At 41.4% G+C, this 15,575-nt stretch overlaps 1 protein-coding gene across 5 annotated transcripts in view; it reads right to left on the bottom strand.

Moving 5' to 3' along the window:
* Positions 1–15,575, bottom strand: part of nalcn (sodium leak channel, non-selective) — a 284,414-nt gene that overhangs the window by 196,546 nt on the left and 72,293 nt on the right. For all 5 annotated transcript variants that reach the window (XM_043691273.1, XM_043691274.1, XM_043691275.1 and 2 more), the window contains one exon: positions 786–917. In XM_043691273.1, the coding sequence (XP_043547208.1) occupies positions 786–917 (132 nt within the window). The remainder of the gene's footprint in view (positions 1–785; positions 918–15,575) is intronic.

The raw sequence follows: 15,575 nt of genomic DNA, 5'->3' as shown, positions 1-15,575 counted from the left end.
GAAGAAGGGCTTATGCCCGAAACGTCGATTCTCCTGCTCCTTGGATGCCGCCTGACCTGCTGCACTTTTCCAGCAACACATTTTTCAGCTCCGATCTCCAGCATCTGCAGTCCTCACTTTCTCTTAGTTGCAGAAAATTATCCTGTATCACACTCCAGGAATTCCTCATCCTCCATGGTATTGTTACTGATTTGAATTCCCAATCTGTATGCAGAATTAAAATTGCCCATAACTACAGCTATACCTTCCTTGATCGTCATTACCATGTTGCTGCATGTAGCATCTTGTGTGTGGCTACCACATTTCTTACAGTATAACTGTGACTACACTTTAAAAGCACCAAATTGGCTCTCAAGCAATTTGGAACACCCTTAGGTTATGAAAGATGCTATAGAGGTATGAGCACTTTCTTTGCTTTTATAAACACTAATATAGATCAATTGGATCAAACGACCTGTATATTCTGTGCAACATCAACTTCAATGTAAAATATATTTATGCCTAGGAACTGCTGCATAACTAATGGTGCCTGTGAAAGAAACTAGTGACCACATACATTCAAGTCTCCTGCCTGCTTATTACCTTTTGGCATTTCTAATCAGAGAATACATCCAGGCTAGCAATCTGACAGTTTTGACACTCTATCAAACTGGCTGCAGACAGTCAGCTCAAGTTTCTCAGGAATGCAAAAGGGACTAGAGAATGGCATGTGATTTAACACTTTTGGATGAGAGAGTGAATCAGATATTTCTCTCTGGAAATCACTGACAGTTTCTTGCACCCACCTCTGCCAGATAAAACAGATCATACTGACTCCTGGAATTCTCTCCCTTGTAGTAATTGCTGGCAGCCACAGTGACATCAACAGCAACCATACTCAGAACGAACATGTGGAAAATGGAAGATTGCATCATTTTCTATGAAGAAAGACAAACATTACGTTTTTAAGCATTATTGATGGTGACTTATTAAGTTAAGAACATTCATAGTACATACAGGTTTTAAATTCTAGATCATGAGCTACAATATATCCAAAAGCATCTGTTTAAAAGAATCATACTTCTTCCTTTGCTTTATTATTAGAGGCACAGAGCACAAAACCAATGAGATATGTTTACTTAGATTACTTACAGTGTGGAAACAGGCCCTTCGACCCAACTAGTTCACACTGGCCCTCCGAAGAACAACCCACCCAGACCCATTCCCCTACACCTAACACTACGGGCAATTTAGCATGGCCAATTCACCTGACCTGCACATTTTTGGACTGTGGAAGGAAACGGGAGCACCCGGAGGAGACATGGGGAGAATGTGCAAACTCCACACAGACAGTTGCCTGAGGCGGGAATTGAACCCGGGTCTCTGGCGTTGTGTGCCATCGTGCCGCCCATTAATGTTAAACCTTTATAAGTCAATGAATAGGCATCAACCGGATTCTGGGCTCTAAGTTTTAAGGGAGGCACTTGAGAGGCTATGAGCAGAATTACCAACATTTTGAACTGCTGTTGTAATGTAGGGAGCAAGGCAGACAATCTGAGATCAAATTGAGGTATTCCAGATGATAAAAGGTTTGGATAAAATAGACATGGGGCGGATGCTTCCTCTTGTGGGACATTCTAGGATGAGAGGACATAGTCTTAGGATAAAGGGTAGCAAATTTAAGGCAGAGTTGAGGAGAAACTACTTCTCCCAAAGGGTTGTGAATCTGTGGAATTCGCTACCCTGAAGTGCGGTGGATGCTGAGGCAGTGAGTAAATTTAAGGAGGAGTTAGACAGATATTTAGTTGATGATGGGTTCAAGGGTTATGTGGAGAAGGCAGGAAAATGAGGGTGAGGAGCATATCAGCCATGAACGAATGGCAGAGCGGACTCATAGAATCCCTTTAGCGCCGAAACAGGCTCGTCAGCATAGCACGTTCACACCGACCCTCTGAACAGTAACCCACCCCAGACACATTCCTCTACTCTATTATTCTACATCTACCCTGATTATTGCACCTAACCTACACATCACTGAACACTATGGACAATTTAGCATGGCCAATTCATCTAACCTGGACGTCTTTGAATTGTGGGACGAAACCCACGTAGACACAGGGAGAATGTGCAAATTACACACAGACAGTTGTCTGAGGCGGGAATTGAACCCGGGTCCCTGGCACTGTGAGGCAGCAGTGCTAACCACTGAGTCACCTAATTCTGCCCTTACGTCTTATGAACTCATGCATTTGCAGGCAGGAAGATCCCACAAACAGTAAACGAGATAAGAACAGTTATTTAATGCTTTTATTCCTAATGTGGGTTGAAGGATGAATTAAGTGAAGGACACCGGGATTGAGTTTCAAAGAAGCACCTTCCTCAGAAGGAATGTTGGCACCACAATGACCAACACTTGGTAAGGCCCAGCCTCAACAATAATGCACTCAGCAGGAGGCCATTCCACCCTTGGGAACAGCCTGTCCAACTATGATAGGCCCTAGTGCACACCAACCCTCAGAGCAGTACAATGGATCCAAGAGGATCCGGTACATTCTGAGATGGGAAGGGACTGGGGAGCCTAAGGAGGGGGGTGAGACTGGTCAGGTGAGTTTTGAAGAATTAGGGGGAGTGGTAAAGTCTTAAGAGAAAGCACCCACGTGCAGTACCACCCTCCAAAATAAGCAACCTCCCACCTTCCGGCCTTTTGCACAAAATTGTTTTAAGTCACCCACCTATCCACCACCCACTTAATGATGCGGGCATCACACTGTTTGGATCAACTGGCTTGTTAACAAACTCAATTGCCTGAGAATTATCTCTTTGGAAAGAAAGACAGCAGGCAGGCAGGCTGCGGATTGCAGTGTCTGTCTGCCCCCAGTCAAGAGAGACAGTGTGGGCACCAAGAGAGTGGGGGCAAACTCCTGGCATACTCCATGTCTCAAACCCACATCTTGCTGCCAAATGTACATCAGGAAGGGAGCCATAAAATTCAGCCCATGACACATAAATACACTTGGCCTTCATTCTCCATTCATCACCCGACATAAAACTGGCAATGCAGATTGGTCTCGGGTAAATTATTTCCAATGCTAGTCAAGATGTGTGCAGAGTTGGTGATGTATTTTTAATTAATGCCTTGCTGATTTGCCTAATGGATAAGATGGGACCATTACGCAAATTCAATTACTCCCTCAAACAGAAATATTGCAAGCTCACCTCATGGACCCCCTGGGATATTAACCACGTACAAGTTTCACATTTTTAATTGACATCAGTGCTAAGGACCATTAAAGTCAGTTTTACAGCCAATTTAAAAAAAAATCGTAGGGTACATTTTCACCTTCAGCATATCAGATGGTAATGTGGCAAAGCAGATTGCCTACCTGATACAAAAACAGCCTAATTTTCGTACTCTTTGCCCAGACTTTAATTAAGAGGATTTTTTATAAAGAAAGTTCAAGATAGTTCTGACAATATGCAAGCTAAGTGGAAACAAAGTATATTAAATGTCCAGATCTTATTTATTTCCTGTTGTCAAAGATACACTTGTCTCACATTTGGTGACAAGTGTAGCAGATGTACTGTCCAACATGTACAGTGATGACAGCGATGTTTCTGTTCCCAGAGCTGAGCGTTGATACAAGAAAAGAGGAATTCTGAAAGGGAGAGATGGGGGAGTGAACTGTTTTCAAACTCAGGGCGAGGTGGTCACATTTCCGCAAATTCCCACCTTGATTAAAAATCCAGCACTTTATCAACGAATTTCATATTTCAAATGGAATTAGATTTCTACACCTTCAAAAGGTATGACAGAAGATCTCATTCCCTACATTAATGAATCAATTATTTTTTGCAACAATCGATATTAGCTTCATAGTCATCATTACGGAGACTCGCTTTAGATTCCATTTTTTTTCAATATTTAATTTAAATTCCAACAGAGGCTGCAGTGGGATTTAAATCCATGTCTCTGAAGCATTACACTTTGCCTCTAGATTAATGTCCACTGACATCACCAGTGGGCTACTATCTCCCTCTCCATCAAGAAATAAAACTTGTAGAGCTACAGAAAATAGGGAAAAGGGATTAATCAGATAGCTCCTTCATAATGCCAGCAGAGACAAAATGGGCCAAATGGCCTCTTTTGATATCATTCTCTGAAGTCAGTAAAATGCCCAGATCACTAGAATTTAAATCAAACCTTCACATCAAAATCTGGCACATCAGGAACAGTAAAACAAAATGCATCAGCCATGCCTAAAGCTTTCTTCCTGTAATCATCAACATGCCTCAAGTCATTTCAAAGAGATGAAGTTTTACTAGAAAGATGCTTTACTTTGAACTAAACTAGTTTGAATGAAAATTTGGAGTTGCTTTTTTAATGAGCTGCCGTTCATTGTGAATTCAAGTGCATTGATTGAATCATGGCTCAGTGCTTCGCTTGAAGACAGAGTAAACGTTCACAACTTATTTAACATGATCCATTGTGGCAAAATAGGCTTTAATACATTTTCTTGTCTGTGCAGAAACAGTAGCAACATATTTAGAACGAGTCCCAGGGCACAAAATCCAAGTAAACACTCTCAGTGCGACACCCACTCAATACTGCACTGTCAGATGTGCCATCTTTTGGATCAGACGTTAAAGTGAGATCTCTCTGTTTCTCAACTGACTATAAAAGATTCCATGTCACCATTTTAAAGGGGAGTTGGGGATTTTGCTTTGGAGTTGTGGCCAATATTTATCAATCAACCAACATAATTTATATAAAAAAAATTAACTGGCAATTATGAGCTTGCTGTTTTATGGGAACTTGTTGCGCCCACATTTCCTCCAACTGATTTTTACCTACTGCCTGGTCTCATGACGATAAAATACAGACTATTAAATCTTAAAATCTCATTGGCTAAACATAAAAGCCTTGGACTTGGGGACTGAGAGATAAATAGTTAGAAAAGAGCTGGGACACTTTAAAATGACTGCCAAACTAACCTGACATGAAAGTAACAAAACTCTCAGAAATATACATGGGAATGTCTAATAGCTGGGATTGATGACTGCATCTGAAGCTGGCTACCCAATGGGTAATTATCTGGACATTAAAATTCATCATCTGGAATGAATGGATCACAACAAGACTTCCAATAGCCTCTGCATGGAGAATGAGATGAGACTGCTCAATTACAGGCATTGCTGGAATAAAGGCTTACATCTGAAACTCATTATACAAAATATTGTTTGACTACTAATTCAGAGATCCATGCTAATGTTATGGGCACATGGGTTCAAAACCCACCATAGTAGGCAGTGAAATTCGAATTCCGTAGCGCGTTGTCTCTACCCCTGGGCTGGGGGCTCGAGTTCAAGTCCCACCTGCTCCAGAGGCGAGTAATAACATCTCTGAACAGGTTGATTAGAAAAAAAAGCTCAAAAAAATAATCCACATCAGTATCAGAGGGTAGCAGGGGTGTTCTGAGATGGGACTATTAAAACTCTGTAAAACAAATGGATTCTTCCCAATGTGGGCCAACTGCCATGTTTTCACCTATCAAAACCCACCAAGGACTCAGGAATGCATTCACAAATACAAAACACTGTACATTGGCACATCCGCCATCACTCACTGACCCCACAAAGAGCCCCTTGAAAATACACACCAGAACCAGCTTGTTAAGGGAAGTTCTGAGATCACTTTGGCAGAGAAATGAGCAGAATTGGGTGGGACAGGGGCTCAGTGATTAGTACTGCCGCCCCCCAGAGCCAAGGACTTGAGTTCAATCCTAGCTGACTTGTCTGTGTGGCTGATTGTTGACTCTTGGCTGACTGTGTGAGGGCTTGCACATTCTCCCTGTGTCTGTGCGGGTTTCCTCTGGGTGCTCCGGTTTCCCCCCATAATCCAAAGTTATGCAGGTTAGGTAGATTGGCCATGCTAAATTTCCCATTGTGTGCGGTTGGGTGGATTATATGTGGGAAACGCAGGGTTGCAGGGATAAGGTATTGGGGTGGGTCTGGGTGGGATGCTCTTTGGAGGGTCAGTGTGGATTTGATGGGCTGAATGGCCTGCTTTCACACTGAAGGGATTCTATGATAGAATCTGCTGTCTCAATTTTTTCAACCAGTACTGCTATCACTAATTTTAATGAGATGGCAGGTAACAGGTTTCATCTTTGGAATGGAAAATCTATCAGAATGAGTGAGAGAGTGTCCCCACTGATAGTGTAAGAAACATGCAAAAAGAAAGAAAAAGAAAACGTATAGAAAACATATAGAGAGCAGACAACAGACGGACAGACACACACACACACATATACACACACACGCGCACACACACGAAATAGGACAGTGAATTACTAATAAATGCAAAGGCATGTAAAGCAAACACACATACAGAGAGACAGAGCAACAATCACAGATACACATAAAGGGATAGGAAAAGTAGGAAAGCAGGAAGATGGTGAAGGGGTCACTGAAAGAGCAAATCTAAAAGCACAAAAAGACAGATCGAATGGAATAGTACTCAGTGACACTTATACAATCTCAGGTATTAAATACAAGTTAATACTGGGAAAATCCGAAGTGTACATTTTTTAGTTAAGAAGTGAATAGGCTGCGGCTGTTTTCCCTGAAGCGTCAGAGGCTGAGGGGTGACCTTATAGAGGTTTATAAAATCACGAGGAGCATGGATAGAGTAAATAGACAAGGTCTTTTCTCTGCGGTGGGAGACGCCAGAACTGGAGGGCACAGGTGTAGGGTGGGAGGGGAAAGATTTAAAAGGGACCTAAGGGCAACTGTTTCATGCTGAGAGGGTTGTGTGTATGGAATGAGCTGCCAGAGGAAGTGGTGGAGGCTGGTACAATTGCAACATCTAAAAGGCATCTGGATGGGTATATGAATAGAAAGGGTTTAGAGAGATATGGGCTAGGTGCTGGCAAATGGGACTAGGTTAGGTTAGGTTAGGATAGTTGGTTGGCATGGACAAGTTGGACCGAAGGGTCTGTTTTCGTGCTGTATATCGCTATGACTCTCTAAAATAAGCTGGTATCTGGTTCCCACAAAAACTGCTGCAAACAAAATCATCAAGGAACTGAGAAATGTCAATAATTAAATATTCACTATGAATGACTGCATTTAAGGAGCAGCCAAACAACATTTCTCAAACCTTACACCCCAAAGACAACCAAAAGATGCTAAACCATATTTTTTTTTACCGTCCTCTGTATTGGACACCATTTACCTTTAGTTTCACACCGACATAAGTGTGCGTGCACCTAAGTGACTGCATGATTGCTGCATGCTTGATGTTGCATTTTTCAGATTTCCCCCAAGCCTAAACTTTTAATAAATTTTCTATATACTTTCGGCTCAAGGAAACCTTGCAGATTGGCTCCTTATACCTCACAGCAAAAAAAGAGATGTTTTGTTGGAGAGAGGTAACCACTTGTGCCCTTGTGACCAACTGAGGAATTTGAACACAATGGGACAATGTCATATGAAGAATCTTCATCTCGTTGCTGAGCCAACAACAGAGAGAGGTCACTGGCTTCAACCACCTCTGACAATGGTGGACAGTGCTCAATCAAATTGCACAGGCTATGAACTATGCAACCAACTGCTCGGTGGATTGGTTGTGCTAAATTGCCCGTAGTACCCAGGGATGTGCAGGCTAGGTGGGTTAGCCTTGGGAAATGCAGGATTACAGGATTAGGAGTGGGTGGTGGGTCTGAGTAGGATGCTCTTCAGAGGGTTGGTGTGGATTTGAGGGGCTGAATGGCCTGCTTCCATTCTGTATGGCTTCTATGATTCTGCTCCCAATGTGGAAGGTGAGGAACAACCTAAAGTGAGATTATGGCCATCATTCCTAAACTGTGGAACACATCACGACACTTAGTTGACGAAGAGCCAGAGGAGACTACTCAAGAGGCCATCAACGGCAGCTGGTCTAGACATCCTAATATAATACTTTATCCATCATCCAAAAAATATAGGACAACTCAACACGGAGAATAGTTTTTGTACCCACTGACTCAAGTCTCAAAAAATCACTCTTTCGGCTTTTAGAGTGATAATTTTCAAAAGGTTTTTGTTTCTCTAATGGCTACTTAACATTTGGTAATAAAAAGTAATTGATAGACAAATATAATTTATGAAAAAGCGCCAAACTTTTTATTTTTGCAATCAATGAGCTGAGATATCCTGTACCACAACCACTGCATCAGCATTTTAATGCTCCTGTTCTATGAGTTATTGACTTTTTTTTATTATTGAAGAATAGACTTTAATATTGCTGAGTTAACCGTTACTGTGTTGGGGTGTTTACACAGAAAAAAAAAGTCATTCTGTTTCATTTGCATTGTCAATGAACAAGCTTGAAGAAATGTAGGGTTGAAAACTTGAACTGTGATTGTAAACCATATTACAGTTCCAGAGAGTCAACGGTGGCAAACTACTGTTACTCACTTGAATAAACACAATACTACTGAGGGACCCGCTGAAATAGAATCACTAATGGTCATGAGTAAGCAATAGCATCAACACTTGTTCTTTGAGTGAGAAAGACTATTCTGTTTGTTAGGAATAAGGAGGCCATTTTTTTCTTCAGGTTCTGATCTGGAATGAGGAGTGGTGGTGTTGGTAGCAGGGAAATAGAGATTGTGGGGGGATGATGATGAGATTTAAAAGGAACTTTCAAAAAGGTTAAAAATCACACAACACCCGGTTATAGCCCAACAGGTTTATTTGGAAGCACCAGCTTTCAGTGCACCACTCCTTCATCAGGTGGTTCAAAAAGGAATTGATTTAAATACTTGAACATGCCATGCCCTCTGACATTCAATGGCATTACCTTCACTCAATCTCGCACTCTCATCATGCTGGGGTTTACCATTGACCAGAAACTGAACTGGACATATCCACAATATTTATCTGGCTGAAAAGCGGGTCAAAGGCTCAGAATCCTGCAGTGAATAACTCATCTCCTGACTCTCCAAAGCCCATCCACCATCAACGAGGTACAGTTGTTGAAAGAATACTCCCCACTTGTTTAGATGGGTGCAGCTTCAACAATACTTGAGAAGCTAGACACCAGTCAGGGCAATGCATTGAACATGACTGGAACCATGTCCTCAAACATTCACTCCCCTACCACTAACACTCAGTAGTAGCACTGTGTCCCATCTATAAAATGCATAGTTGTAATTCCCACGGGTCCTTAGACAGCAGCTTCCAAACGTATAACCACTTCCATCTAAAACAGCAAGGGTGGCATATAAGTGGAAACACCACCACCTGCAAGTTCCCCTTCAAGTCACTCACCATCTTAAATCGGAACTATATCATTGACCCTTCAGTCTCACTGTGTCAGAATCCCGGATTACCTCCCCAAAGAGACCGCAGCAGTTCTCCAAAGCAGCTCACTCCCACCTTGTCCGGCAGAACTACCGGCAGGCGATATACTCAGGCCCAGCCAGCGACATCCACATCCCATAAATGAATTTTAAAAATAAAGAGAATGACCCTACAGTTCTGCAAAGCTTCACTGCTTTTCTCAGTGATGGGCTCCTATCAAACCAAGGCAGCCTGACAGGGGTTGCTCTGAGGTCAGCACCCATAGGCCCAAAGGACAACCTGGAACCAGGGTAGGAAACGCTCACCTGAGGACCTTGCATAGATATAAGGCACCAGCAGGTCACTGCTGAGGTGACACTGATAGGGTAAGAACAATTATTTCTTTGCTTTCCCTGCTGTGAGGACAAGATCACCCATAAGAGGAGGGAGTGCCCCCAGATCTTCACATTCTCACTTTATGGAGGTGGTGGCTGCAGTCCTGGGAAGGAAGATAATGACCGGGACTGCCTTGGAGGGGGGGGGCAGACAGGCCTCAAAGTGGAAGCCCGTGAGGAAGGCTGTAATATCAGACGTACTGACAGAGTGAGAGAGGGGTGTGTGCACTCTATCACATAAATCATCAGATAACCCTTTCTTCAAAGAAGAGCATAGGAATTCTTTCTTGAGCCCTGACCCATGTATGTATACTTCAATTAACATCACAAACAGATTATTTGATTGCCATCATATCTTTGTCTGAGAGAGCTTGCTGTGTGTAACAGGCTGCAGTACTTCTTGCTTTACATGTACGTAGTGTGATGCAACTTCAAAAAATGTCTTTAATTGGAATATCCTTAAGTCACGAAAGGTGCTATAGAAATACAAGTACCTCTCTTATTTTCTTTTATGGGGGCGTCGTCATCAAGTCATTTGAACAACACCAAGCATGTTGCTCTGTAGATTTTTTTTCTGGCTATAACTTCTAAACTCAATTGTTTTTGTTCAGGTTTTAGATATGGTCATGCCATATTCAGAACTTTGTATGGTATAATTGAAAATGATTAACTCTCATGCTTTTGGCCTTTTTCAGTGGCCTGGAACATAGAACACCAGCTTCATGCAACATTGCTTTCATATTCTTATTTTACCCATTTATATTGTGAGGGAAAGTGCGTTATATGTTATATTTTGGGGTTTGGATTGGAAAATAGAGTCAGATTGATGTGGGTGTGATCTGTGAAGATTACTGTTTTTAAACTGGTCAGAGAGTCCAGTGAACTGGAGCAGTGAACTAAATACTTTAATTCCAAGCTAACAAGTGATTGTAGTCAGGTGACTGGGAGAATCCCCTGGAGTGTTAATAGATGGAAAGTGCATGTCACTGAATTTACAACAGGTTAGAAAACCACTTGTTTAGTTTTTAATTCAGAACAGAATGTTTAAGGTCTCAGTTCAGATGCGCCAGTGGAGTTCAGATCAGAATGGAGGAAAGTTTCTCAAACGAGAACCAAGTTTTAGTTTAGGGCAACCAGTCACTATAATTAAAGTGTTTTAGTTTTTGTGGAAGTTCCAAGACAGGAGAGTTTTGATATAATTGTAAATTGTCTAAAGAAAAGGAATGATGAGGAGGTGCCAGTGTTGGACTGCAGTGGAGGGGGTGGGGGACAAAGTTAAAAATCACACAACATCCGCTTATTATATTACATTACCTACAGTGTGGAAACAAGTCATTTGGCCCAACATGTCCATACTGACCCTCCGAAGAGTAACCCACCTAGACCCATTCCCCTAATATTTACCCCTGACTAATGTACCTAACACTATGGACAATTTAGCATGACCAACTGACCTGACACATCTTTGGATTGTGGGAGGAAACCGGAGTACCTAGAGGAAATCCATGCAGACATGGGAGAATGTGAAAACTCCACACAGTTGCCAAAGGTGGGAATTGTACCTGGGTCCCTGGCACTGTGAGGCAGCAGTGCTAACCACTGAACCACTGTGCCGCTCCTTCATCAGGTAGCTACTTGATGAAGGATCAGTGCTCCGAAAGTTTGTACTTCCAAACAAACCTTTTGGACTATAACCTGCTGTTGTGTTTTTTTTTAATCAAAGAAAAGGAACTCAGGGGAGTCAGTAGAGTAAAAGTTTAAAGAGTTGAGACAGAAACATCTACAAAGAGTAGTGTTAGAGAACACAACTTTATTTTTTACTGTGTGTTACGATCTTCTTAACTGTCTTAGATATCAAGCTCTGTTTGCTTTCTCTTTTGTGTAAAACCTGATGTTGTATTGTTAAGGAACATAAGTGGCCTTGTGTAAATGTGTTTCAGTGACTCACCATATGATAAATAATCCAAAGATTAAACATGACCTCTCCAGTAAGGTTTCCTTCTGGGATCGGATTTGCCCAGCATTACCGTTAGATGATTCTAACGTTATAAAGAATATATGTTTGCTGTAGAGCATACTGAATTCCAATGGTAACAGTGAATACATTTTTTACTCTTTCATTTACAGTGATACAATACAGACAGGAGCCATTCAGACCAAGTGAGCCTGTTCTGGCTCTCTAACAGAGCTAAACAGTTCGTCCTGTTCCCCCTGCTCTTTCCCCATACCCCTCCAAATGTTTCCTTCTGGAATACTTATCCAATTCTGTTTTGATAACTCCTATTTAATTCACTTCCGCTGCCTTTTTAAGCAACACATTCCAGATCTTGACAACTCACTGAGAAAAATAAGTTCCCATCACCCCACAGAGTCTTCTGTTGCTCACCTCAAATTTGTGTCCCTCTGGTTACTGACCCTCCTGTTGGTATAAACCATTTCTCCTCATTTGCTCCATCAAATGTCATAATTTAGAGCATCTCTATTAAACTGCGCTTTAGCCTAGTCTGTCCAAAGGAGAACAATTCTGCTTGGCCAGTCTCCTTCAAGTAATGTATGCTCCCAACATAACCAGCTGGGTCCCTTACTATTTGTGATATATATATATGTAGATAATGATACAGAAGAAAATATAGGGGAGGATGATAAGAAGTATGCTGGTGATTGGCTGGTGGTTGACAGTAAGGAAGAAGATACTGGGTTACAGGAGGCTATCTTGGCCAGTTGAGCAGACGGAATTTAATGCTGATATGTATGAGGTGATGCACTTTGGAAGAAATAACAAGGCAAGGGAATACTCACTCGATGGTAGCAGATTAGGAAGCTCAGAAGAAGAGAGGGATCTTGGGGTGCTTGTCTACAGTTCCCTGAAGGTGGTAGGACAGGTCAATAGGAAAGGTAAGAAGGAACAGGGACACCTGCCTTTAACAGTTATGGCATAGAATATAAGAGCAGGGAGATTATGTTGGAGTTACTGTCTGGGATGGTTTGGATGTAAAGAGAGGCTGAATATATTTGGGTTGCTGTCTTCAGTGCAGAGAGATCTGACAGGGGACCTGATTGAAGGCCATACAATTATGAGGGGCATGGATAGAGTGGATAGAAAGCAGCTGCTCCCCTTAAGGGTCAATAACAAAAGGGCAAAAGTTTATGGTAAAAGGCAGGAGGTTTAGGTGGGATTTGAGGACATTTTCTTTACAGTCAGAAGGTGGGGGGAATCTGGAATGCCACTACCTGGGAGGGAAGTTGAAGCAGGAAACTTCACATCCTTTAAAACATACCTGGATGAGCAATTGAAATGTCATGACATTCAAAGCTATGGGCCAAGTGCTGGAAAGCAGGACATATGTAGATTAGAGCAGTTTTGTCAGTGTAGACTCAATGGGCCAAATGATGACTTCAGTACTGTCTGCTTTTCTGACAACTGATCCATGGTACTGGTCTAGTAAATCTCCCCATTCCAATATGAACAACCAGCTCACTGTTTAATGTGAGAATGATATCTACTAGGTAAGATTCCTGATGAAGGGCTTTTGCCCGAAACGTCGATTTTACTGCTCCTTGGATGCTGCCTGATTTGCTGTGCTTTTCCAGCACCACTCTAATCTAGAATGATATCTACCCCAGTCTCTGAAATCCAAAAATGACTGGGAGGTTATAACCATAGAGGCTGAACAGACTGGAAATGAGAAGATTGAGGGGGATGACCCAATAGAGATTTTTTAAATCACAGAAGGGTTAACAGGCTTTTAATGGAGAAAATGGTGCTTTCATTTGTGAGGGAGACCAGAACTGGAACACACTGGTGAGTATAGAGGAAGAAGGTTCAATTCAGGCAATCAAGAGAGTAATAGATGGTCATTTGAATGGAAAATATGCCACAGCAGAAAGGCAGGAGAATGACACAAAATCATAATGCTCATTCAGATAGCCAGTGCAAAAACAATGGGCCGAACAGATTCATGCATTATAACAATGCTTTGAGTCTGTGCGTGGTGATAATGTGGAAGTTGCTACCACAGAGAATGATTAAAGTAAATAACTTAGACACATTTATGGGGAATCTAAATAAAGACACAATTGAGCAAGGAATAGAAGCATTTGCTCAAGATATATTAAAGTGAATGGAATAGGCCACGCGTGAAGAATAAACACCAACATGGGTCAACTGAATCCTTTCTTTGCTGTAAGTTCTGTTCAATCTGAAGACCATCAATTTATCATTGCTAACGTTGGGTATATACTGCTTACAGTTACCAAATTGACACAAAAAAATTCATGAATCATTATTGTTAACTACAGCATTAAAAGAAAACTTTACAAGAGCTGGAAATCTGAACTAAAAGCAGAAAATACTGGAAACTGAAAATACTGGCAATGGCTCAGACAGCTTCTCCAGAATGAGGACTCACTAAGATTATTGCATTTGGGTGTTTTTCTGAACGTGCGGTGACTGTAATACCTTAAGGTAAAATTGAGAGGACGTTAAATAGATGGCGAGTGCAGTGAAGATCAAAGCAAATCACCAATTTGGAATTTATTTTTAAGTTTTTCTTCTGAAGTTGATTAAATTTATAGAACTGCAACATAAACTGACAGAGCGTAATTGCATCAGCACAATTACGTTTACAAGAATAAATTAGATAGATTCATGCTGTCTTGTGCAAAAGTAACCACAGGCTATTTTTCAGAATCCAAAGCTACCCAATTGAATATAATAATGAAGATGCCTCAGAAAATATTCCCCCATAACATCAACATGCATTTTATTCCATTTTTGACCTTGCTGATATGCTTGGCTTCATACTACCTCCCCATCCTCCGCCAGTCATGTCTCATTATCTTAATTAAACCAACAATGTCAGTGGAAAGTTTCCATTTGATAAATCTAATGCAACTCAAATCTCAATCTGCTCAATGCTGCACCCATATTTCGATAAGTCAGAAATTGAGATGATGGTTCCACTGTGGATATCAAAACTAGTAGCCATCAATATAAAAGATTCACTAATAAATCCAGTTGGGAACTCAGGCGAAGCCTCTTTATCCAGAGAGGGTTAAGTCTAGGGAACTCCCTACTCAAAAACTGATTGAAATGAATACATCAAAAGGCTCTGTATCTGAATGCATGTAAGTATTGATACCATAGCAGATCAATTGATAGCACTAATAGAAACAAATATATAGGTTCTGATGGCCATTCCAGAGTCATGACTGCAAGATGACAAGGACATAGTCATGATAATTCAAGGATACATGACATTCAGGAAAGAAAGAAGGTAGGAAAAGTTGGAAGGATAGCTGTAATTAATGATGACATTGCTATAGTAGAGAGAAAATATCTTGGTTCTGGAGGTCAATATATCGAATCAATTTGCGAAGAGATGATTAACAGTAAAAGGTAAATACTTGTGGATATGGTTTAAAGCAAACTCTCATCCTAACAATAATGACACTATAGATAGGGTACACAAGAAGACATAATGGGGGGGGGGGGGGGGGGGGGGGAAGGGGTTGTGAGAAAGATACAGTGATTTTTATCTACAAATCTACACACAAAATTAATCAGATTGGCAAAGGTAGCCAGGATGAGGAATTCTTGGAGGGGCTTCGAATCAGTTTCATAGAATAGTATGTTCTTAAAATCAACTGTTCTAGATCTGTTATGGAGAATGTGATAAGACTCAGCAATGGCCTCATAGCATCTACACTGCTCAGTAGCAGGAATCATAACATGACAGAATTTCATATTTAGTCTGAGGGAGAGAAGAGTCTATTTAAGACTGGTGTGTAAACTTAAGACAGTTATTAGGGCATGACGAGTAAACAGGCTAAAGTGAACCAGGAAAATAGGCTAAGGGATAAGTTTGAGATGCAGTA

This window comes from Chiloscyllium plagiosum, chromosome 6, assembly GCF_004010195.1.
Source record: "Chiloscyllium plagiosum isolate BGI_BamShark_2017 chromosome 6, ASM401019v2, whole genome shotgun sequence".
Classification (NCBI taxonomy): domain Eukaryota; kingdom Metazoa; phylum Chordata; class Chondrichthyes; order Orectolobiformes; family Hemiscylliidae; genus Chiloscyllium; species Chiloscyllium plagiosum.
Note: the sequence above shows the minus strand (reverse complement) of the source record. Positions and strands in the feature narration are given on the sequence as shown.